Here is a 23309-nt window from a genome sequence, read left to right as displayed (position 1 = left end):
TGGACTATCTAAAATCCTATTATCTTCACATGTTTAGTGTATTAGTCTGATCATGCCTTGTTTCGTGCTGTTTGACTGGTAAGTTAGTTGTAGCTTCTCTAAAGACTTAAAAGAAAAATAACAATCTGAGCGAATCCCAATATGGTCTTTAAAAACTGGCACTCGGCCCATCTAGGCCAGGAGATTTATCTAGTTTTAGGCAAATGACTGCCTTGTCTAGATCAGTGGTTCCCAAAGTGGGGGTCGGGACCCCAAGGTGGGTCGCCAGCCACCAAGAGGGGGGTCGCGAGATGCCTTCCATAAAAAAATTAAAAATGCATAAATATATATTTTTACCATTTTTGTAAATATACAAAAAGTAGTCCACTGTCATATAAGACAGTATCATTAAGTGAAATGGAAATGACATTTTTAATTCTTTTAGGCTGTTGTATTATTTTGTGTTCCCAGTTTTTGGATAGGTTTATTAGAGTGTGTGCGTGGCTGTCGCTACATTATACCTAACTAACCACCTTAAAGAACAGTGGGGGGGGGGTCGCTAGTTTCTGTCGCCCTTATTTTGGGGGTCACGACCTGAAAAGTTTGGGAAGCCCTGGTCTAGATCATCCAGAGAACCCGAAGTGTCCTTTCACTCTTTTTCTTTCTTTCTTTCTTTCTTTTTTTCCCCCGGAAACCTGTTATTCATCAACTTCCGGTGTCACGGGGTACCTGGGAGACGGAGCAAAAAAAGCGGGCATACCGAAATCTTTATTGGTTTCGCTTGGCTTTAAAGCTCTAGAAAGCCTACACATTAGACAAGTAGGGTCAAACAAGTGCGAACTGCGGGCCATTGACCCCCTTGGATTTACATTTTTGTTCTGAAAAGGGTCTCATTCATTCGTCTTTCGTGCTAGCTAGCCCTCCAGCGAGCTGAGGAGCGTCTGGAGCAGCAGGCCTTTTCTTCTGGACTTTGCTACAGGCTAGCTAGCATTAGCAGGCTAACGCATGCGAACACGTTTTTTTTTTTCCTCAATGATTTTGTCTGTTACGTTGTAAATACAAACCACACTGCTGATGTCTGCGCTGTTTAATATTTATTGGAAATTCTGTTGTTAAGTAGGCTGCTAGGTGACGCAAACTTACTCCGGCTACATCGGCGGGGACTTGTGTTTTTTTTTTTTTTAAGTGTTGTTCACTTTGTTGCTAGCTTAAGCTAGCTGTCGCTAACTGAACAACGCAGTCGCCGCAAGGGTCGTAGCCTTCAACTCCCAGAGATGTCGGACTTTGACGAATTCGAAAGACAGCTATCTGAAAACAAACAAGGTAAATTAATCAGTTACACGCCAATTACAGGAAAAATGCCGAGACGTTTGAATGTAATTGCCGCCATCATAGGAGCAACCCAGGATACGTCTATGAACTGGAACATTGTTAGCTGAAGTGCCCATCACTCCTAATGTAATGTTTCTCCACAGCACTCAGGTCTGATCACCGTGAGGGTCACATATAAATGTAACGTCAAGTTTACTATTCAAGAAGAGATGTGGCTGTACTGTAACATTTAATGCTACTTGTACTTGTATTGGTTCTGCAACATGGGGGGGTCTATATCATGGTAATCCTCCTGACTGTACCAGCTGACTGGGGGAGTTAGCATTCATACTTTGCAGCTGTTGTGTCCAGAAAACATTTGTACCGTCTTTGCTAACTATTACCTTTTAGTTTTTTTTTTAACTGAGTTGGTCTTGCAACCAATCAGCCACTACATTTATATGACAATAAGCTCTCTATTTACATTTAATCTCAAGGCACAATATTTAAAAGCTAGTTGTTTAGTAGTGTAAGCCTGCCCTCATTGCACATTTTGATTATTTTGTTTTCGATTGAACTTAAATGAACTCGTGCATTAATTTAACAACCATCTCTATTATTACTTTGTGAACAGAGGGATTCATACTCGGTGTCATTGCTCATTGTCTTCATAATTTCCAGGGCAACTATTTTACCACAGTAATTGTGATTTTTTAGCTGTAAGGGTCTTTCACTTGACTGTTTGTATCAGTGAATTGCTGTATTTTCATTGCTCAATGGTGAATTGCATTTCATTAAGAGGTTTTAAATGCTCTGTAACCATTCTCTATTCCGACAGCTGAAAGGGACAAGGAGAACCGTCACCACCGCAGGTCCTCCTCCCGCAGCCGCAGCAGAGAGCGAAAAAGGAGGAGCAGAGACAGGGACAGACGCAGCAGGGACCGCCGTGGGGACAGTAAGGAGCGCAGGCACAGACGCAGGTTAGTCCCTTTGTACGACGACACATAGCCCGATGAACTAAGCAGTTGCCGACTGTGTTGCAGGAGCTTGAGAATTTCAGACTCTTGACAAATTTATTCGGGGAAACAAAACCGATCTATAAGAGGATTAAAAACCCAACTTAAACTCTATCGATCAAGCCTGCTCACATCACCTATTCAATATGTTTGGTTGATTTCGCCCATATAATCTATGTTAAACGTGAGTGTTCAGAAAAGTGCTATGCAAGTCTAATGTAATATTATTATAAACATGCAACTCTGAGCAATAGATCAAATTCACAAATGTTGCCACCTGTCTCTAAGGGGGCTCTGAGTAGATCACAATGATCAATTTAGGTTGAGTTTAGAAGGGGTAGTTCAGCTCAGTAAATTATGCAAGTAAAAATGGAATTCACTCTTTCATAATGTCTATTTTGGATGATGTTATTTTTATCCCTTTCCCTAAGCCCTCTTTCACACTTGCTAATGGCATTGTAGTAATTTTTCCTCAAGCTTACGAAAGAAACCTCTGAATACCCAAAGCATCAGCTGCTGCAGACTGTGTCATATTCCAGATGATTAAACACAGAACAACATACACAACAGAACACCAAGACTACCAAATTAATAAGTCTACAAACATTTCCAGACCCATGCTTGAATTAAAAATCAGGAAGTGTTATATTAATAAAGTTGTGAAGAAATGCTTTGTCATTTTAGATTATGTTTACACATAACCTCTGGTGTCTGTGGCACATGCAGCCATGCAGGATGTTTGTCTGTCTCAAGCTGATGCGTCTGTGCTGCATGTTTGGTCAAATCTTCTTAGGCTTGTGGCTGAGAAAAATAAATGAAAAAATTCATGTGCACGTTCTTTCCTTCTGATTTCAGGAAATCATGCTGACTTTTGGACACGTTTTAAACACGATCGAAAGCGTTAAGGATGTGGCATATCTGTTAATGTAGTTATAAATAGTCAAATAAGGCACATCTTTACAGCTTTAAATAACTTATGCCTTTAACAACTGTTTGTATACAACGTTTCTGACTTTTTTAAGCTTGACAGCTCTGTACTTTTTGAATGTTTTGAATTTGACCTCTGGACTCTTGCGCCTTGTTTTGCAGTGCTATTTGTAACATGTTATCAGAAGCACTTGAACAGAAGATGTTAAATCTGACCCCTCTGCTTTGCAGCTGCTCTACTATTCTGTAGGATTTCCTTTCTGGTTTCATTGCATGTTTAGTTACAGGTTTTGGTTGATGAGTGGCATGGCATGTCAGCTGTGTGGCTCTCTGAGTGCAGTGTCACCTGAACTGGAAAGGATTTCAGGCTTTTTAGAAACACACACATTGAATAGGCTGCTGATAGCTTTTCGTATTCGGTTAGGGTCATAGAATTCAAGACGTTAATGTTTCTAAGTAGAATTGTTGGTGAATGTCATGGTTGATTTGAGAGAAATGTGAAACCCTTCCAATGTCATTTCAGCTCACCAACCAGCTTCCCCCAGGACAATGCTGGAAGGTAATACAGCAAACTAACACAAAGCCAGTTTGTGCATTATTGCAAGAACTGCAATTTAATGCCCTCCCTCTGATTTGATGTACTACTGATTCGCTCTGTAAATACCTGCCTGGATGAGGATTTCTCTTCCCTCTAGTCCCTTTACCATCATGTTAAACAGTTGACAAACTGATCAGCAGATCTGGTAGTTTACTGCTGAGCTAATCAGACACATCTTTTAGATAGTTGATTGTTCTACGTGTGATTCACCTGTCTTCTTCACGTCCTGCAGCCGCTCTCCACACCGTGAGAAGAAGAAGAAGGTGAAGAAGTACTGGGATGTCCCTCCCCCTGGTTTCGAACACATCACTCCCATGCAGTACAAAGCCATGCAAGGTAACATTTTTCTCTATTTGACTCGTTTTTAACAGCCTTTAGTAGTTATAGCAACCATACCTACATATGCATATCAATCTGCAACATAAAGTCAAATTTTTTTACTCAATTACACTGTTAACTGTTTCTTGTCCTTTTCCATAATCTTCAGCTGCAGGCCAGATCCCTGCCACAGCCCTCCTGCCAACCATGACTCCAGATGGCCTGGCTGTTACCCCCACCCCTGTGCCAGTAGTGGGCAGCCAGATGACCCGGCAGGCCCGTCGGCTCTATGTGGGCAACATCCCATTTGGTATCACAGAGGTAAGGGACAGGACAGCATCTGTCCTTTGTTTCTTTGAAGTATAAACATTTAGCATCGTTTAATGTGTGGACTTCATAGAGACGCTTATTGTTATTTATCAAAGGAATTAATCAAAATATCTGCTCCTCTCTCTCTTCTGTGTAGGAGTCCATGATGGACTTCTTTAATGCCCAGATGCGTTTGGGTGGTCTTACTCAGGCCCCTGGAAACCCTGTCCTCGCAGTACAGATCAACCAGGATAAGAATTTTGCCTTCCTTGAGGTGAGATAACCGCCTTAATGAAAATGTCATCTGCTGTCTTCAAGTATTACGAGGTCACCATGTTGAATGTTTGAATTGAATAACCCTTGAGTGCGTCTGTGTGTAGTTCCGTTCAGTGGATGAAACGACTCAGGCCATGGCCTTTGATGGCATCATATTTCAAGGCCAGAGTCTCAAGATCCGTCGTCCTCACGATTACCAGCCACTGCCGGGCATGAGCGAGAACCCCAGTGTCTATGTGCCTGGTACACAGACAATTAATGGTTTTTAACTCTTATGTACTTGTGGCATAATTCATAAGGCATCAATAATTCATTCTCTACAACAGCTAGCTCGCGATACTTCTCAGTTTATGTTGGTTTTTGTCCTCTTTGTGCCCCCTGTAGGTGTGGTGTCCACAGTTGTGCCTGACTCGGCTCACAAGCTCTTCATTGGCGGCTTGCCCAACTACCTGAATGATGACCAGGTCAGTGTTTCTTCATCAAAAAGCTCTGCCTCCAAACTGAATCAAAGTGAATGTACCACACGACTTACTGCTAATTCCTTGTCTAAAGATACACACATTGATATTATTATAAACATTTATACTGCATTTAGTTTCCACTACAAGCAAAACATTAACAGAATGACAGTTTAAGAAAAGACGGTGATATTGTGTCAAGATTGAAGGGATGTAGTTGTGTCACCAATGGCACTACTAAACATTCAGCTCTGTTGTTCACGAGTGTCAGGGGAAATGTTTAGAACCTCTTGTTGTGCGCTTTTCAGGTGAAGGAGCTGCTGACATCATTTGGCCCCCTGAAGGCCTTCAACCTGGTGAAGGACAGCGCCACAGGCTTATCTAAAGGATACGCATTCTGTGAATATGTTGATGTCAACCTTAATGACCAGGTAACCAATGCAATATGAAAAGTGTTAATGTGTCATGTTTGTGATCAGCGATTTTTTTTTAAGAGATTGTGTGACTAAAACGTGATTTGAAAAACCTTGATATCGTTACAGGCCATAGCTGGGCTAAACGGCATGCAGCTGGGAGACAAGAAGCTACTGGTGCAGAGAGCCAGTGTGGGATCCAAGAACGCCACCCTGGTGAGTGTCTATTGGCTGTACAGATGACAGCTGTGTGGTGGGAGGCTGGAAGCTCTTAATGAATTGCTAAAACAGTTGGAAGACATCTGGGGGGGGAAAGGAAATCTGATCATAACAACTATACGCATAAGTCATGAGTGAGTTTTAAATGGTCGGTGAACCGTAAGATGAATTAAACCCAAATATAAAAGAAAATGTTATGTAATCTATGTGAATGATACTTGAAAGGGTTTATAACATTAGGTACAGTGGGACCTAAAAGCAGAAAGACAGGCCTGTTGTATTTCATTATACAAAAATGAAAGTCTGACATCTTTTTCACCAATGTTTTGGCCAATAAGGTATTCAATAAAGGACAATGTAGAGACTTTGCATTATGTTAAATCTCCCATTTAACCATGTCCAAACTTTGTATCTGTCCCTCCAGACAAGTATAAACCAGACCCCGGTGACGCTGCAGGTGCCGGGTCTGAACAGCTCGGTGACTCAGATGGGTGGCCTGCCCACAGAGGTGCTGTGTCTGATGAACATGGTAGCCCCAGAGGAGCTGCTGGATGACGACGAATACGAGGAGATTGTTGAGGACGTCAGGGATGAGTGCAGCAAGTACGGCCAAGTGAAGAGCATCGAGATACCCCGACCTGTGGACGGCCTGGAGGTGCCCGGAACTGGCAAGGTAGGAGTCGTCAAACTTAGTTCAGTGTCTTGAATAAGACCTCATGAAAAGTGACATTAATCATCACTGTTAACTTTCTTTTTTTCCTTCACCTGTAGATCTTTGTGGAGTTCATGTCAGTCTTTGACTCCCAGAAGGCCATGCAGGGGCTGACAGGAAGGAAGTTTGCTAACAGAGTGGTGGTGACCAAATACTGCGATCCAGACGCTTATCACCGCCGGGACTTCTGGTAGAAGAGGCATGAAGAGAAGAGGAATTGGGGGGGAGAATTTAAGGGGAGGGAACTTGTACCAGCCATTTTAAAATCAGCCCCCTCATTAATGTGGTAGATCTGGATGTATTCATCATTTGGCAACATCAAATTAACCTTTTAAATACCTTCAGAAAGTGTCCAGCCGCTAGAAAATGGGATTGGAAAAAGCATAAAAGGAATATATGTCCAGGGCCATAACAGAGGGGGCTAGGTTTTGGTGGTGAGGGTGTAGCTCGTCGGATGAGGGAGATCATTTTTGAGAAATGTGTGTAATAATAGGTCCAGGGTGGGGTCAACATTTTTTATACTTTGTGAGACATGGATGTCATGTTATGGGAGGGAATGGGGGGGGGGGGGGGGGGGTGCCACACTTTAAGGTTTGTATTTAAATGGAGGTAGCCTGTTTTAAGTACATTAGGGAGGAGTTGCTGTAGGGAACTATCTGGACTGTTGTGATTGAGGAGAGAGATGGAGAAAACAGAGGTGTTCATTAGTGACAGGGGAGGTGTATGTGTGTGGGGGAGGGGGGGGGATAGAAAGATGAGGGCCTTTTTGTTTGACCATCCAATGTAGATACACATTAGCTGTAACATCCACTTCAGTTTTGCCGTCATCATTAGAAAAGCAAGAGGAGACGCCTCATTTCAGATTTCTTTTTCATTTTTGGACTTGATTTTCTTTTTTTCCATTCCTGCATTTCCATCATTCTGCGCCCCCCCCCCCCTCCCCCTCTCAGGATGATTGTTGGAGATGTTTGAGAATCTGTTGTTTATTGGACTCTTATCTGAATGTTAACTGTCAATGTTCCCCATACTGTTTGTAGCTTCACTGATTTGAGCTGTAGTATCACCTTGTATTCAGCCGCAGAATAACATAAACTGCAAGAAGGAACATTTTCATTAATGCCTGTTAGATTTCTCTTCTTTTTTTTTTGTTTGTTTTCTGTTTTTTTGTGTCCATCTTTTCTGCACAGCGTTTTAACAGGTGAGATGGTTTTTGTCTCGGCGGTTAGTCCTGGTTTCATTCAAGGGCAGAAGAACACGGAGAGAGACAAACAGATTGGTATTTAATTGAAGATTGATCTCTTCCTTACCAAAAAGCCTTAATGCTATTACATGTCACATCGCTGACAGAAAAAAATTCGGCTTGCCCCTTCCATCATTAACGATACCTGTATGTTTATAAATGTCACTATCATACACTGAAAGCTTCAGTTTGGATTCTTTCCTTGTTTCCCAGCAGATTTGGGATGTAAGATGTGTTGGACACGGTTGTGTTTCTGTGCAACATCTCACCTCTTTGACAAGACCAAATAAACACATGACTAAGACCCACGGCTCATGGTGGTGTACTGCAGAGTGAAACCAAAACTTTTGTGAGCTCCTGCCCTGATTGGTTAAAAATATCTCCATAAAGGATGTGATGTCTTGTCAACGCTACAGATTTACAACTAAACCTTATACACAACAGGTCGTTTTGAAGTGAATAAATCAAAGCAGAACTGCAGGCAAAGAATATCACTGATTTAAACAAGTAAAAGCATTTCATTTCATCAAGTGTTCATTGTTCAGGATTGATTTCTTGTAGCTTATGGGGTTAGTTAGTTGGGATGTTAAACTACTGAAACAAAACCTGCTTTTCTCTCGTTTCCCCTTATCGTCTGCCCCTGATTCTTCTGAGGACCACATGTTCACACTGTACGGCTGCTTTCATTTGAAACTGCTTGCTTAGGATGGCGCTGAAGACAAATTGTGTCATTGATAACACTTATGAGATGTTACTCCCTACTTTCTGAAAACCTGCTTTCTCAGTGTCACTGTCATTTTTCTTTTTTTTTTTCTCTCGAAAAAAAACCGTGATTTCTTAAATGATTTAAAACCTAAAAAAAAACAACATCTAGTTTATAAAGGCAAACACAGTCTTTCATTTGTCCAATATGTTTTCAAATGTTGATTAAAAACCAAATTTACATGAAGCCTTTTTTATGTTTTGCTTGCTTCCTTCCTTTTGCACTCCCACCTCGCTGCAGCATGTTTTTCTTTCTTTTTTTTTAATCCACTGGGTGATGTCATTCTCAAGTTAATTATGGAAACAGAGTAGACTGGAGCCATGTTCAGTCACTTTCATTCAGCTGATGGCAGGATTTATCCACAGCTGTAGTTAATTGTAATGTCCGAACGATGGAGACATTTCACAGTCACTGTAAACAGATTGAAATGGAATTCAATCTTTTGATACTATTTATATAAACCAAAGGAACATACATGATATAAACCTTTAATATTTATATAAATAAAAAAGACAAATTGATGAGGGATATCAAGAAATCTGAAACTGTAAATACTCAGAACATTACATTTATGGTAGACACATTAAACCATAGCTAATCTAGTGATTTTCTCCCTCTGGTTCATTACATGACTTCATACTGCAACATGATACATGTGCTAGTGCACCTCCACAACTTTAAGATTTCCCTTCTCTGAAAAAGCCAATAAAGATGATGATATTTTCCAAACATCTAAATGATATAACACATTTCTAATCAGAGATACACTTCATCTCAACAGTGCTGTTATCCAGTCCTCTTGTCTAACATCTCACATGCAGAGATCATTGTAAGACAAAAAAGAGCTTTGGTTAACATAGCTTGGAAAAATGTGAAGGCCCCAAGTTTGTACGGAAAGATCGGTATACCATCAACTACACGTAATATGTTACTGCTTACATAACTTTGTCGCTGTTTTTGCTTTTGGTGTTTTATTTCTATTTAAAATATGCAGGTTTTGTGTGTGTGCAAGAACACCAGCTTTTCTGTCTTTTGTTTTATTGAATTAGTTTGATTTGATAATTACTTGTTTCTGTACGTTTGTTGTTGTTGTTGGTTTATTTATTGGGTAGGGGTGAGAATGGAAGGGTATCGAGAAGAACGGTGCACTATTGTATTTTTATTTGTGTATCAGGGTGCTGGCTAATGTACACATTATGAAAATAAAAAGATGTGGGGGGGGGGGAGACTAAAAAGAAAATTAAAATAGATTTTACATCTCATCCAGTACTGTACATGTACATGGTTTCTGTCTCCTCCCTAAGATGGTGCAGCATCTATGCTTACTTCACCTTCAAAACCAAGGGAATTATTTTTCATCTGGCCTTTCCTCTTATATTCCAGTCAGTCCACATGAGCACACAGTCTTGGTCAGCAGCAATAAAAGCTACAAACCATGTGTCCACCTGGGATTTATCCAACAGGGAGCTACTGTAAAACAGTAACAGAAAAGCAACAAATCTCTGACATGAAATAATGTCCTGTGTCAGCTCTCTGCTGCCTGTCTCCATCTGCATCGCTGCACCCCGCTGCACACACCCCCCGCAGTGAGGCCACACTGATGCAGCACTCTCCTCCCAGTCGTTCCCCGAGGGCTCAGATAAAACAGCAGCTCTCCCAGACTGCTAAGGCCGAGTCCAGCAGAAGAAACATTTCAAACTGACCCTACCTCTACACGATGCTTCCTAACATGAGAGCTGTTAAATGTTATTACAGCAGCCCTCTGAAGGCCTCGTGCTGCAGTGAACATTGTAAATACATTACCTCCCTCTAGTGGTGGATGTAAAGCTCTAGTAATGGTCATTGTCATTCTGGGCAGTGCCTCCCCATTGATCCTCATTCAGAAAGATAGAACACTGCAGCAGTGGTTGGATGGATGCAGTACTTTGTGTACCTATGGCATCAGGGTGTATGAGAGATTAAAGAATGTAAACCTCACATTGGAAAAGAGATTTGAAACAAACAAAAAAAAACATCTCCACATTAACCAGAGAGAGATCTGCTTAAATATGTTTAGGTGTGTCCTATCAACAAGACCACAGGTGAAGGACATTAAATAAAAAATGTGTCATTTTTCATTGAGGCTCACTGGTGCGTCTACAGGGACGTTTGCTCTTACTACAACAAATCAAGATATTTCCCCGAAACAAAGGCCATCATCAACGGTTGAAAGCTTATTAAGGCAGTGGTTCTCAACTTATTTCTGTCATGCATTGCAGATTTGGTGCATTCGTTGTTTTTCTTTTTTTTTTTTTTTCTTTTTTTTTTTACACTCAAAAGTCACAAGTAAATGATTTTGGGTTCAACAGAAATGAAAATGCATTGGTCATGTTGTCCAAACCAGTGTGACCACAGTACGAGACACTTGCAGCTATAAGTGTGGTCAGTGCATGCATGGCTGCCTATGAGGGTACTATGTGTGCACTTTAGTGAGTTCAAGCAGAAATCTGCACTGCTGACAGAGCCACTTGAATGATGTGAGGACAAGATTGTTCACATCAGCATACTGTAGATTATTGATGACCTCGGACTGTGCGCAGACACTTTCTATCAATCTCATGTGATGGAGGAGCAGAGAGAGGCTTCGCTGTAATTAGAGGCAGATTCATTTTTAAAGAATAGAACCACATATGTGCATTAAAACAGATGACTCTCCTCCACATTTATTAATTCATCAGGGCTGTCATAGGCTCAATATGTCTCTTTCCTGATGAGATAGTCCATCTTTTTACTGCACTGTGGCTTTCCAACAATATCTCCTAAAAAAGTATAACTTTGTAACTTTGCTTGACTGTTTTTGACATTGTAGGTGTTTAATTTCCTGTCACAGCCTGCAGCCTGGTTCGTCCCTTTTCTCCAATTCTCTCCTCAACTGTCCCCGACTCACTTTCACTTTGCCTCCCTCCCATCAGGGCCTCCTCTTTCTCTCCCCCTTCCCCCTCTCCCCTTCCCCCCTGAGTGTTGCTGCCCCCTGACCCCCACCTCCCTCCACCCCCTCCACTTCCCTTTCTCTCTTGTTGTGCCACGTATGTTACCCAAACTGTGCAGGAGCCATGCAGAGGGCCGGGCTCAGACTAAAGCTTTCCACATATCTTCGCTGAAATCTCTTTGGACCCTGTTCATTTTGGAACGAAACTAGGGGTTACAGTTTCTTATTTTATCTGCTATGTAGTCCCTCTTTTATCTGCTTCTCTCTACCTCTACTTCCACTGTCAGTTCACTTTCACTCTCTCTCTCTCTCTCTCTCTCTCTCTCTCTCTCTCTCTCTCTGTCAGATTCTCACTTTCCTCACAGTATCTTGTGTTTCTGTAAAACGCTGTCCTGGTCCCTCGCTTATAAACACAGGCTCCTCCTTAATGTCATTAACAGGTGGCTGTCTAAAATAGACACGCACGAACGTGGCTGCACACACACACACACACACACACACACACACACACACACACACACACACACACACACACACACACACACACACACACACACACACACACACACACACACAGTAAAGCTGTCACAGACACAGACATGTTTTTAGTCATTTTGGCAGGCCTGAGGTCATGTGATCAGACCACCCTGCAGCACCTCACTGATCACTGATTCCAAATACAAACTAGTGCATGAGTATGAAAAGGGGGAGATTGTGCATGCGCTGTAGGTGAAGTCTTAAGGGCAAATACACACATTAAATCGACAACAGTGTTAACCAACCAGGCTGCAGCCCCCCCTCCCTTGTTACACTCACTTTCCATAACTCTTACGTACCTCCCTCCACCCCTCCTCTCTCCCCCCCTCTCTAACTCTCCCATCAGCGCTCACCCCCTCTATTAAGTTTCAAGCTTCTCTTACTCCTGAACTGAACAACACACCAAACAGGTCAGATTTATTCTTCTTTCGCAGTCAAGCTGCTTTTTGGTTCATTATCTGCCAACATGTGACACATGTGGCTGTCTGTGGTTAAATTATGGAGAGCGGTCCACATTTTTCCAACATAAAATGAACTGTTTGTCCAAGCTTGTGATCCTTTGAGCTGCCACAGAACTTGAAACAATTTTTTTTGCAGCATTATCAAACTCAAAAACGATCATGTCAGCTATACAAAGCTTGGGAAGTGAGTGTGATTTGACCCCTCTGATCATTCACTGGTTAATATGGATGTAAACTGATCATGGCTTGTAATTCTATTACTTATAACTTGTCCGTCAGCAGCTGCAGTTGTGATATTATTTATTATAGTTCAAGTTTGTGGAGTGTACTTCATGGGTAATGTTAGAAAGCTTTGGTCGATGAAAGGATTTATTTTCTTTTAAAGATGATATCTCTGTGCTGAGCTGGCTGTAAATAAGGATTGATCGTTATTCATAAACCCTGGGATAATGACAATTATCATAATGGATCTGCACATTATTTTATATGATTACTAAACTAACAGCTGAATCTACTTTTAAGAATTCAAAGGTAGGATAAACCATTTGTATACCATGAGCGTTGTGCTACAGTTATACTCTCTTCATATCAAGGCAGCAAACATTAAATTCTCTGGAAAATAATTAAACAGTTTGGTGGCTTTTAGTCTTGCAGTCCAGTAATGAGTGTCCTCCAAATAATCAGCTGGGCTACACACCTGTCTTATCTACCTTCCAGCTTAGTCCCACCTTCACACATTCTTGCAGGTGAGCTTATCGTGCATAAGCACAGTCTCCAACAAGCTTAAAGTATCACAGGCAGGTTGGCCTTGAATGCTCTATCCTTACTCGTAAATTCTCCCAGCACCGAAGTGAGGCATGCATTTAGAATTAAGATACCATTATAATCTAGTTTACTCTTTCTGTCATTTTCAAAGTTGATCAATCCAAGCTTTGAGGTGATGTCATGAAGTAACTTCTATTTTTCAGACAAATTATCCAAAAACCCAAAGATTTTCAGTATTAACACCAAAGAAACAGGAGTTAGATGATAATTATAATAATAATAATTATATATTATGTATATATATATAATATATATATATTAGATTTATATAGCACTTTTCAAAACAGGGTTACAAAGTGCTTTACAAAATAAAAATGAAATAGAGAAATGTGAGGAAGACCATGATTAATAATAAGAAGCAAAATAGTATGAGATTATACAACAGGAGTTCCACAAATAATAAAAAATAAACAGGAAATAAAAAAAATTAAAATCAGTAAGGAAACAAAGAAGAAAGGGGGGAAAATGGTTAGAGTCTCCAAAAATCCAAAATGAATGAAACTGACTATTAAAAGTAATTCCAGATCAGTCTTCTTTTCACTTAACAGTCAACCCATACTAGTGAATGTTGTTTCACTTTTTATTCATACCTATGCTTTACCTGCGGCCTTTATTATAATATGAATCAGATTTGTTTTAGCCCAAACTCTAATTGTATTCCTTTAGACTCCTCTTATATCCATATTCTACAAATTACTGTACACAAAGGTGCTGAGCTTGGTGGGTTCACATGCGTTGCCTATATATATAAAACCTGTGATGCTGTCAGTGCAAAGCTCTGAATTAAGTGATCCACCAACTGCTGCTGCTGCCTTCCTAACTGGCTGGCTTCCTGCCTCCACTACGTGACCTGTTGGACCACACGGCAGGGTTAATTACTGCAGCCCCCTCCCCCTGTCTGTCAGAGGGTCCAGACATGAATTATCACCTCCCATGCACCCTGTACGGGGCACCAAAGGGCCCCTCGCTGACAGTTTGGAGAACACAAACACATACATGCTCGCCTAAAATGAGACAGTCATGGCTGCCGATTCAAAGTGTTTGTTGGTGCGCGTAATGCATGCTGGGAAGTATTTGTGGCATCACATTATCCCCTCAGATCAAAGGGGGATCTGTGTTAATGCCAGCAAAAGTGTACCTGCTCAGGGAAGAGCTCTGTTGCAAATTCCTCTGGGAAAAAACAAAGAGTAGGTGGTCCAGTCTGGCGCAGTGGTGTTATCGTTCACCTTGACCCCTGCACCGCTCATCCAGCCCAACTGTTTCTTCATGTGAAGGAAAACATGCCTTTCAGGGAAACCACATACGGCTTATCTATTGTTGGCAGAAAGCATGTGGTGTGTCTTTTAGGGAGGGATAACAGTAGATGCCAATAAAGCTGTTGGAAATTAAATATTACCCTGGTGATGAAAGGATTTTGCTTGTGTAAAGCATATGCCGGCTGCTCTTTCATCCTTGCGTATTGTATTTTTCCACAGGACTGGACGTAAAACAGACAACAACTCTCCTGGTCCTCACCTCCATAGCCATCTCATTTTATAGCTTCCCAAATGTATCCGCCCACTACTTCATTCTAGCTCCATTCATCTCTCTTTTTGTCTTATATCATCATTCAGCCCACTTATTCTTACTTGATCTTTTGTTTACTCTGACTGTTTTCAGTCAATTTTCCCTTCAACCACAATACATTGGAATCGCTGAGTCTCCTGGTTTTCTTTTTTTTTTTTTTTTTCATATTTCCAAATCTACCCCTCTCCCCGAATTCCCTCCATTTTTTCTTCAATTATCTGCCCCTCCAATCATATACCAAAGTGCTCCATCCTTCCCCCTGGTCTACCTCGATCCTGACCATTTAATTACAGCATGTGGTCCAACTTCTTCGTCCAGCAGGATGAGGAGGGCCGCATTGGGGTGGCAGGGGCTGGACAAGCCGGCGGTTTGGGAGGAATAAAAGGTGCAAGAGGACAGAGGAGGGTCCACAGGATGAGTGACAGCCAGGAAGGGAAGATCAAGCTGGCTTTCTTTGTGTCTATCATCGGTGTGACCCTGACAGTGTTGGGCATGGGGACAGAGTTTTGGGTGGAGCTGGCCCAATCGAAGAATTTTAGTGGCAACCAGACGTGCCAGATGGCCCATTATGGCCTGTGGAAGGGTTGCATCCGCACCCTGTGGGTGGCTGACATAGACCCGGAGAGGACGAGCTGCGGCCCAGCTGAGCTACCTGGAGGTGAGTTTTCTGGCTGCTGTGTGTCTGTGTGAGTTTGTGTGCATCTGTCTGTGTGCTCTTGCGCTGTCTGGGAGGTGAACAGGTGAGCTTTCTGGAGGGGATGTGTCTGTTTTGTTTCTTTTGTCTATCTCTCTGAAAAATGAATTCCTTGGCCATGCAAGTCAACATTCAGGCTTCTTGTATTTGACACTCTGCTGCAGTACTAAAGCGAATTAGTAGAAAAAGGTTCAAAAGGTGTAATAGAGAGGTTGAAGTTGTTAACATCACCAAGGAAAATGCATGTACAGTTAATCACCACAATTTTTCTTTGCCTTCACCACTGATGTGTAAACAGAGGGAGAAGGCATAACTAATATGATGAATCCCCCCTGGGAATATGCAAACATCTGTAGGTCTTTAATACGTTCATAAGGGACTGAGGAAAGCTATACAAACATTTTATTTTGCAAAAAAAATCCCCCCACACAATCTTGAGATATTTTAGCAACATATTTGTGTTTTTTGATGCACACCACATTTAAAGCCATATTGCATTCTTTTATGTGCACCCTGTGTAATCTTGGAAAGGGATAGAGAGAGGATAGCTGTGTGTGTGTGTGTGTGTGTGTGTGTGTGTGTGTGTGTGTGTGTGTGTGTGTGTGTGTGTGTGTGTGTGTGTGTGTGTGTGTGTGTGTGTGTGTGTGTGTGTGTGTGTGTGAAGCTGCCTGCATACATATGTATCTAGGTCATCCTACAGATAATGTGCAAATTGAATCATTAAAGAAATACGATGCTGTGAAACGGTGCACGTGCAGGACCAGAGTGAAGCTGTTTTCAGTATTCATACTATTGTAACAACACAGTGCAGCATGCAGGTTCTGCACATGTAGTAGCATACAGAAAAATCTTTGTCAGTTGTTACATCATCAGCGTAAAGAAGCATTTTAAAGGTTTTCACCTATACTTGCTGCCCAATCACCAAGTTTCAGGTTACATAATTTACATATTAAGCAATACTACAGGTCTGTTGGGCGGTGGGCCCACCAGAGAATAAACCTTCATGTGTCTATTATGCACGGTTAAAACAGTCAAAAAAAGGCCAAACCAGAGGTTCATTGCGATGATGTATACAATATGTGTTCGGTGTTGTGAAAGCTTTTTTCTAAAGACATTTATTCCATTTGACCATAAGTCTCCGGATAGCATCTGTTAACAGCACAATGACTGTTTTATGTCTAAAAAGCGAGTCTAAAGATCAAAAGTAGGCAGCTATTGAAAGAAATAAGTGAGATAGATATAAAGGTGTGGGAAGATTTAGAGGGACCCTATACATCCCTCTAAATCTATCTGATATATATAAACTGGATAGGTCTGAAATTAATCACGTCATTTTGTCCCTTTAGGCGCACCGTGGATAAGCCTCCACAGTGTCTCCCTGTAGTCACAGTGATGGAAAAGAACGACAATGCTGCATCTTTAAATGTCTCATATCACTTAAAAAAAACAACTTCTAAACAGCTCAGTTGATGAGTCAAAAGTGATATCAATCTTTTGACATCAAACATTTGTTTTACCATTCCTTTTGGCTGTTTTCATTTAGTTTTTGATCAGTTCTCTTTTTCCGTGGTCAAATTAATGTCGTAACCTTAGATTGGTCCTTACCTTATATAAAAATAAAAGCAGGGTTGAATTCAAACAGCAAGTAATGTACTCTCAGCTTTAGACAGTTCAAAAATTCAAAGTTATAGAATTTAAAAAATGCGATTAATCACAATTCACAAATATATATGTAAATATATATATATATATATATATATATATATATATATATATATATATATACATGTAAATCTATATATGTATAGATACATAGTTTCTACCAGAGCATCAGGGACTAATTCATCTTCCTGTCATAGCAGATATAAATCTGTGCCTCTGAGATGGTTTTGTTGGTGTGTGAGAGCGGCCAGTATGCTTCTGACAATCTTCCTCGCTCGTCCTCACACTGTTGGCCAATGTCCCCTGTCGCAGATGGCCGTGGGCTTGTCATGTTGGAGAAAAACAACTGTTTTTGCTATCTCTGCGTCTCTGTTTTCACATCCCTGTTTACTCGCCTCTGGCTCCCATCCCGAGCAAAAACGCTGCCTGCCGCTGATGCTGGCCGCCGCTGATGCTGGCCGCGCCTGTCATCTCAAGACCAGCTATCCGTCTTCTCTGCCTGCTGGATGACAGCTCAATGATTATAACCTCGGCAGGGGAAGCGAGAGCAAAAAACTGTGAACGCATAATGTGTTAAAAGGATTAGTAGGCTGATAAATGATGTTTCTGCTCCAAGAAAATGTTTGCAAATTCACTTAGACACAAACATATTTGTGTGTGTGAGATTGTGCAGTGTGGCTCTTTTGGACTACAAAATATTCAGTGGGTGAAAGTCATCACTATGCGCCTGTGAAGCCAAGTGGAATCTGACTACTTCACAGTTTTTGTCTAAATATAGAGAGAGGAGGGGGACAGACAGGGACTGAGGGAGAGTGTGTGTCTAATGCAGTATTAACCAAGGCCTCTGTGTTTCCTCCCACTTTTGACATCTCCTGCTCCCCTCACCTCCTTCTCCATCTGTGTCTCTCTTCCCCTTCACTTGCTACCCCTCTATCTGCCCCAGACTTATCCCTCCTCTTCATATTTCCTGCACTACCCTTTCATCCTCCACTCACCCCATGTAGCTTCTCTTCTTCTTCTTTTCTTCATCTTTGTATCTATCCTCCATCTGCCCCTTCTCCCCCGACATGCACCTTCAGTCTTTTGCAGTCTCACACCCTCTCTGGACGCGGTGCCATATGTGCGGTGCCGGGCAGTCTGTGTGTTTGTATTTGTGTGTGTGTTTGTGTGTGTGTGTGTGTGTGTGTGTGTGTGTGTGTGTGTGTGTGTGTGTGTGTGTGGAGCGGTGTGTGTCCCTGAGTTTTCCAGCTAATGCTCAACACTTGGATATAAATAGAAATGATGCCTGGAAGGACAGGGTGCATGGATGCATAGGAGGCACATAGCAGGAGGCCAGCAGCCATCCATAGGAGTGTGTGTTTCCATGTGTGCATGTGTGTGTGTGTGTCTGATCTTTTCTGCTTTTCCTTTTCCCACAGAATCCAACTGCACCTACTTCAAATTCTTTACCTCTGGGGAGAATGCAGTCATATTTAAGAAGACAACAAATAAGAGTGAGACATTGCACTCCTCTCTCTCTCTCTCCCCCCCCTCTTACAACACACTCACAAACATGGTCTCATAGCAGCTACTATCAATGAAGACATGCTGAGAGGACTGTGCTGTTGTTGTTGTTGTTTTTTTTTTTGCATGTTTCAGCCCATTAACTTCCACTGCAGCTCTATTTGTAAAGAATATCATAAGAGATCGGACTGATTCATGTGTTGACTTTTCTGTCTGGTAGCTTCTGGTTTCATTGCAGGTTGACGTTAGTGGCTGAGACTTGATACTTATAATACACTGGGCATAATCACCTCTATCTTTGGGTCAAACTTTTTTTTTGCATGGATATAGTTCACAAAAGGCCCTTGATGAATTGATGGGAGGGAGCTCAGACATTTACTATAAAAAGGCAGCAAGAAAAAAATCAAACCATGACAGAAACCCTTAGCAAACATCAGTTGAAGATATTTACAATAGGATGTTGTTTTAAGCATTTCAATTGCTATTGGTATTGCACAAATATTCAAGGTTCTTACAGCATGTATCCTAACGATCCCCTAAACTTTCCTGCTAAAAAATGATCATATTTACTTAAAGGGCAAGTTTCATGATCAGAAATAAGCTTATTTGTAACCAATCCAAAATCAGAATCCGGCTGATCAATAATATTATCGTATGGCAGCTTTGTATCAACTGCTTTAAGTAACAAACTGTCCTATTCGTCATTCTAAACCTGAGGAACATTTGAAATAGTGAAGTTTCAGCACGTCACAACACATTTTGAAATAAATCCACACATACAGTACATTGTGTTTGCTGATCAGACTATTGAATTTAAGGTCTGCACATTCAGATTCCATTGTGGTTAGCATATTTGATCATAAACTAAGACAGTGTACATGTTAGTGTGCTATCTATCTAAAATCAGCATGTTAGTTTTGTCATTGTAAGCATGTGAATCTGCAGAGCTAAACAAAGCTGCCAGCGTGTCTTTTACTCACCAGTTTTGTTTGTCTGTCTGTAATCAAAAGTGTAATAGGTGATGAATAAAAATTACACAACTTTGACAACCCACACATTGTCTTTACTGTGAGGAGTGAGTCATCTCAGGCACAACAGGAGTTTTAAATGTGCAGGTTCATTTAATGATCTAATGGTGACACACTAACCACAATGTCTGCCATGCAGGATGAAGAAAAGCTTTTAAAGTGTAAATCAAACAGCTGACAGTCTTTTTATGTTGCTTCAGTTGAAATTCACTCACCTTCTTCTTGTGCCCAACAAAGCCCATTCAGAAACCTCGTATCTGTAGTATTTTAATGAATTAAATAATAACAATTTCTGTCTGATTAGGAGTAAAAAAAAAATCATTTTATCAGATTTTTAGGTTGCACCTGCTCAGGTTTTCAAAGCTAAAACAATCAGTATTAAAGGGAGCCAGTGACACAATTCAGACTGTGATTGAATGTTCACACAGTAGCTAATCAGATGAATGTATACAACAGATAAACAGAAACAGATATATAAACAGTAGATTGTCATACTTGTATATCTGATTTGTATTTCTTTCTGCTTTCCTTCACAGCTCTGAATCTAGCGGCAGCTATCTTGGCCCTTTTGAGTCTGACCATGATGGCGATGGGCTCAATTTGTATCGCCATGTCCCTCAGCAAGGGAGTGCCCTTCTTTCTCAAACCGGCCTCCTTCTGCTTCATCCTGTCAGGTGAGACCTCACATTGCTATATTATAAATACAATGGCAAATAAGAGAGGAGAGCCACTGGGCTAAAGTTTGTCTTTCCGTTTCTGCATCGGTATTTTAAGAACCTGATGTTATGTTTATATAATTAAAACTTTTCTGAATCTTATTTAATAATGTTTTATGTGTCATGTGAATGATGTTGATTGTTGTCCTTTTATGGCTGCAGAATGGGAAAAGAGCCCAAGGCTAATTTCTCACTTTGTGGGACGAATTAAGTTAATCTTGAATACATCTAGGATACACAAGAAGACGGATTACATGATTTTGTGGTTCTTTTAAACAGCTGTACGTATATATATAGCTCTCTCTCTCTTTCTGCAGGTGTACTAGTTCTCTTCTCAGTCCTGGTATTCCATCGGTCCGTGCTGGCCTTGCTGTCCAGCGATCACTCTGTTACTTTACACCACGAGCTCTCCTGGTCTGTGGCCTGTGTGGGCTCTGCAGGAGGAATACTTATTCTCGGAGGTTTCCTCTTCATGCTCCTCTCTCTTCCTTTCAGCCCCTGGCAGAAGTGCTTTCCACACAAGAATGGTGCTACCTAGCACTCGTATGCTAAAATAGTATTTTTGATGTCTTCAGAGCAAGTGGAAAAGTCTGTATCCTGAGGGCTGTGACTACTTGCTCTTGGCATTTAGTTTGTCAGAGGAGTCCTAATATGTCTTAAACAAATGTTTGATGAGAAATCAGCAACACACAACAAAACCTTTGGATTATTATAAGTTTTTTTTTTTTTTTTTTTTTAGTAAAAATAGAGTGATTGAGCCAAAGGGATGCTGCTGATTTTGAGTTTTGTATTGTGTTTACTAAGTGCGTAATGCGTCACAAATAGGCTTGGTAGACTGCTGTACAGTCATGCATACATCTATCATTTTTGCTAGCATGAAGACAGTGCATTAAGTCAGATTACTATGGGAGCCCGTTTCTGCCAAGAATGAAAAAAGAAAAATAATCAACATGACAAATTAATTACCAAAATGTTTTGTTTTTCCATGTCCTCTGAAAAGGTCAAAGTGTCTGTTCTCTGATCTGATGGTACCAGGAGCACATTTGTCTGTGATTTTCAAAACTTTCAAACCAGTGGTGAAGATTAAATATTGACTTGGACAAATGCAAAAATGTTTTATATATTTCAACAGCATGGTTTGGTTTACTAAGATACAGTAAGTAAACTAAGGTTTACTTGTCATGGTTGCTTATGTAACGATAATAAACAGGTTAGTGAGTTGTATGAAGGAACGTGGTAATGTCTGATAATCACATTATGATGACTTAAAAGGCCTATGAACACTCAATCTCCTTTTTTTTTGGATCCGTAATCTGTAAAAAAAAAAAGTTACGCACAGACACCTTGCACACTGAGTCCGATGCGCTTAGTTTTCTCTTAATTGTGAAAATTCGCAGTATGAGACAAGATGTCTGGCACTCATCATGCAGAGTGATCAAGCAGTGAAGAGGATGTAAAAAACCCAACAGAGTCCGTCTCACATGAAAACAAGACAAGAGCGAGGAGAGATTCACCTGTCAATAAAGAAGAGTTTTATCTTCTTGATAAGGAGCTGCAGAATTCTCCCCATGACTCCCAGGTGTATTTCAGGATGTCAGTGGTCTGGTTTGATACGCTGCCAGCTTTACTGGAACCATACATTAAAAAGAAGAATGCCAACTTCCGCGAAGCAATTGATCCATAACAGCAGCTTGCAGTATGTTTGAGGTAGGGACACCCACCCAAACACACACAAACACACTAATGGCTGGGTCAATTAAAATCACAGAAAATTTATCGTTTTGAAAAAAATTAAAATGAAAAGTTTCAGAGTCAGTGTGCAAACATGGTCGAAACAACATGAGATCGTATTTCTTTTTTAGCGTGAGTCGATTTCGGTCAAAAAAAAAAAGGGACTCAGTGTGCAAAGGCCTTCAGTTGGAAACAGGAAATAGACAGCTTTTCCTTGTTTCCAAAGCCTCCTTTTTTTCTTCTCCTCAATGACTCATTCTATCACATGAACCTAAACAAGTTATTTATGATCCAGTTACTGAAATAACACTACATCAAGATGAAAGGTAACATGACAGAAAGTTTAGATTACAGTGTCATTATTGTAGCATACCATGGTTATTGTTGTTTCCTAATGTAAGTTCAATCTTCATCGAATTATTTCAGGCAGGAATTGTTTTTCATAGTTCAAGTTTCTAAAGCGGCATCATGTGTATCACCATCAGTCTAGCGATAAAGTAAAATGATGATCCTCTTTATATTACCTCTCATGTTGCTTTATGAAAGGAATCAGTGTGTCAATATTAATCTAGTTGTTAAACTAGAGGCTTTGGTTGTCATTATTTATTACTGACCTGTGTGTTTTACTTTAGTACACCAGCTGAATGTTTGTTGGATGAAAAAAAGAGTGTGAGAAGTGATTAAAATACCGTTTTTTATATCAGAGAATTGTATGGACTCACTTTGTAAGGTCAACTTTGTACATAATCTGAGTGAATGAGTTTATATTGAATGAGTGGTCACTGTTTTTGTGGTGTTGTTTCCACTCACTTTATGTAAAATATCTCTGCAGTAAATAAATACACATATATTTACAGTATGTTCCACAGGTTTGCTTTTCATTAAAGGGATTTGACGTAGAATAATTGCCTCCCTTTTATTCGCTGACATGACACCCAGCCTGCTCTCAAAGTTGACACTCACCCATTTTCAGCCCGACTCCTAACCTCCCTGCCAAACACCCCCCTCCCCCCCGAAACCCTCCTCTCTATAATTAAACCCGAGCTCATCGTAATGCGTTTCACTGCAGAGGTTCAGAA

General features: G+C 40.8%; 2 protein-coding genes across 5 annotated transcripts; both read left to right on the top strand.

Moving 5' to 3' along the window:
- Nucleotides 1-687: 687 nt before the first annotated feature.
- On the top strand, nt 688-8725 carry u2af2a (U2 small nuclear RNA auxiliary factor 2a). Of its 4 annotated transcripts, none has more exons than XM_020646723.3 (12): nt 688-1302; nt 2129-2270; nt 3757-3792; nt 4064-4167; nt 4319-4470; nt 4616-4732; nt 4839-4977; nt 5119-5198; nt 5501-5623; nt 5735-5821; nt 6249-6497; nt 6596-8725. In XM_020646723.3, exons 1-12 carry the CDS (start codon nt 1254-1256, stop codon nt 6728-6730), a joined length of 1413 nt encoding a protein of 470 aa, XP_020502379.1. In that variant the 5' UTR covers nt 688-1253; the 3' UTR covers nt 6731-8725. The 4 variants fall into 4 exon arrangements, with proteins under 4 accessions (XP_020502379.1, XP_020502378.1, XP_020502381.1 ...); XM_020646722.3 differs by having other exon boundaries at nt 4839-4995; XM_020646725.3 differs by lacking the exon at nt 3757-3792.
- Nucleotides 8726-12339: 3614 nt separating this feature from the next.
- Nucleotides 12340-23135, top strand: cacng6b (calcium channel, voltage-dependent, gamma subunit 6b). Its single transcript, XM_020646782.3, has 5 exons — nt 12340-12454; nt 14806-15554; nt 18671-18745; nt 20320-20457; nt 20817-23135. Exons 2-5 carry the CDS (start codon nt 15191-15193, stop codon nt 21035-21037), a joined length of 798 nt encoding a protein of 265 aa, XP_020502438.1. The 5' UTR covers nt 12340-12454; nt 14806-15190; the 3' UTR covers nt 21038-23135.
- Nucleotides 23136-23309: the final 174 nt, after the last annotated feature.

Source organism: Labrus bergylta, chromosome 8 (assembly GCF_963930695.1).
Source record: "Labrus bergylta chromosome 8, fLabBer1.1, whole genome shotgun sequence".
NCBI classification, from domain to species: Eukaryota; Metazoa; Chordata; class Actinopteri; order Labriformes; family Labridae; genus Labrus; species Labrus bergylta.
The sequence above is the reverse complement of the archived record's forward strand: the minus strand, read 5'-3'. Positions and strand labels throughout refer to the sequence as shown.

Bases quoted from the DNA above. Each gene is read 5' to 3' on its own strand.
- u2af2a (XM_020646722.3), top strand. From the start codon at position 1,254: ATGTCGGACTTTGACGAATTCGAAAGACAGCTATCTGAAAACAAACAA. The intron at 4,996-5,118 runs GTTTTTAACTCT...TGCCCCCTGTAG, and splicing joins TGGTACACAGACAATTAATG to GTGTGGTGTCCACAGTTGTG. The intron at 5,822-6,248 runs GTGAGTGTCTAT...CTGTCCCTCCAG, and splicing joins GATCCAAGAACGCCACCCTG to ACAAGTATAAACCAGACCCC.
- cacng6b (XM_020646782.3), top strand. From the start codon at position 15,191: ATGTGGTCCAACTTCTTCGTCCAGCAGGATGAGGAGGGCCGCATTGGG. The intron at 18,746-20,319 runs GTGAGACATTGC...TTTCCTTCACAG, and splicing joins TAAGAAGACAACAAATAAGA to CTCTGAATCTAGCGGCAGCT. The intron at 20,458-20,816 runs GTGAGACCTCAC...CTCTTTCTGCAG, and splicing joins CTTCTGCTTCATCCTGTCAG to GTGTACTAGTTCTCTTCTCA.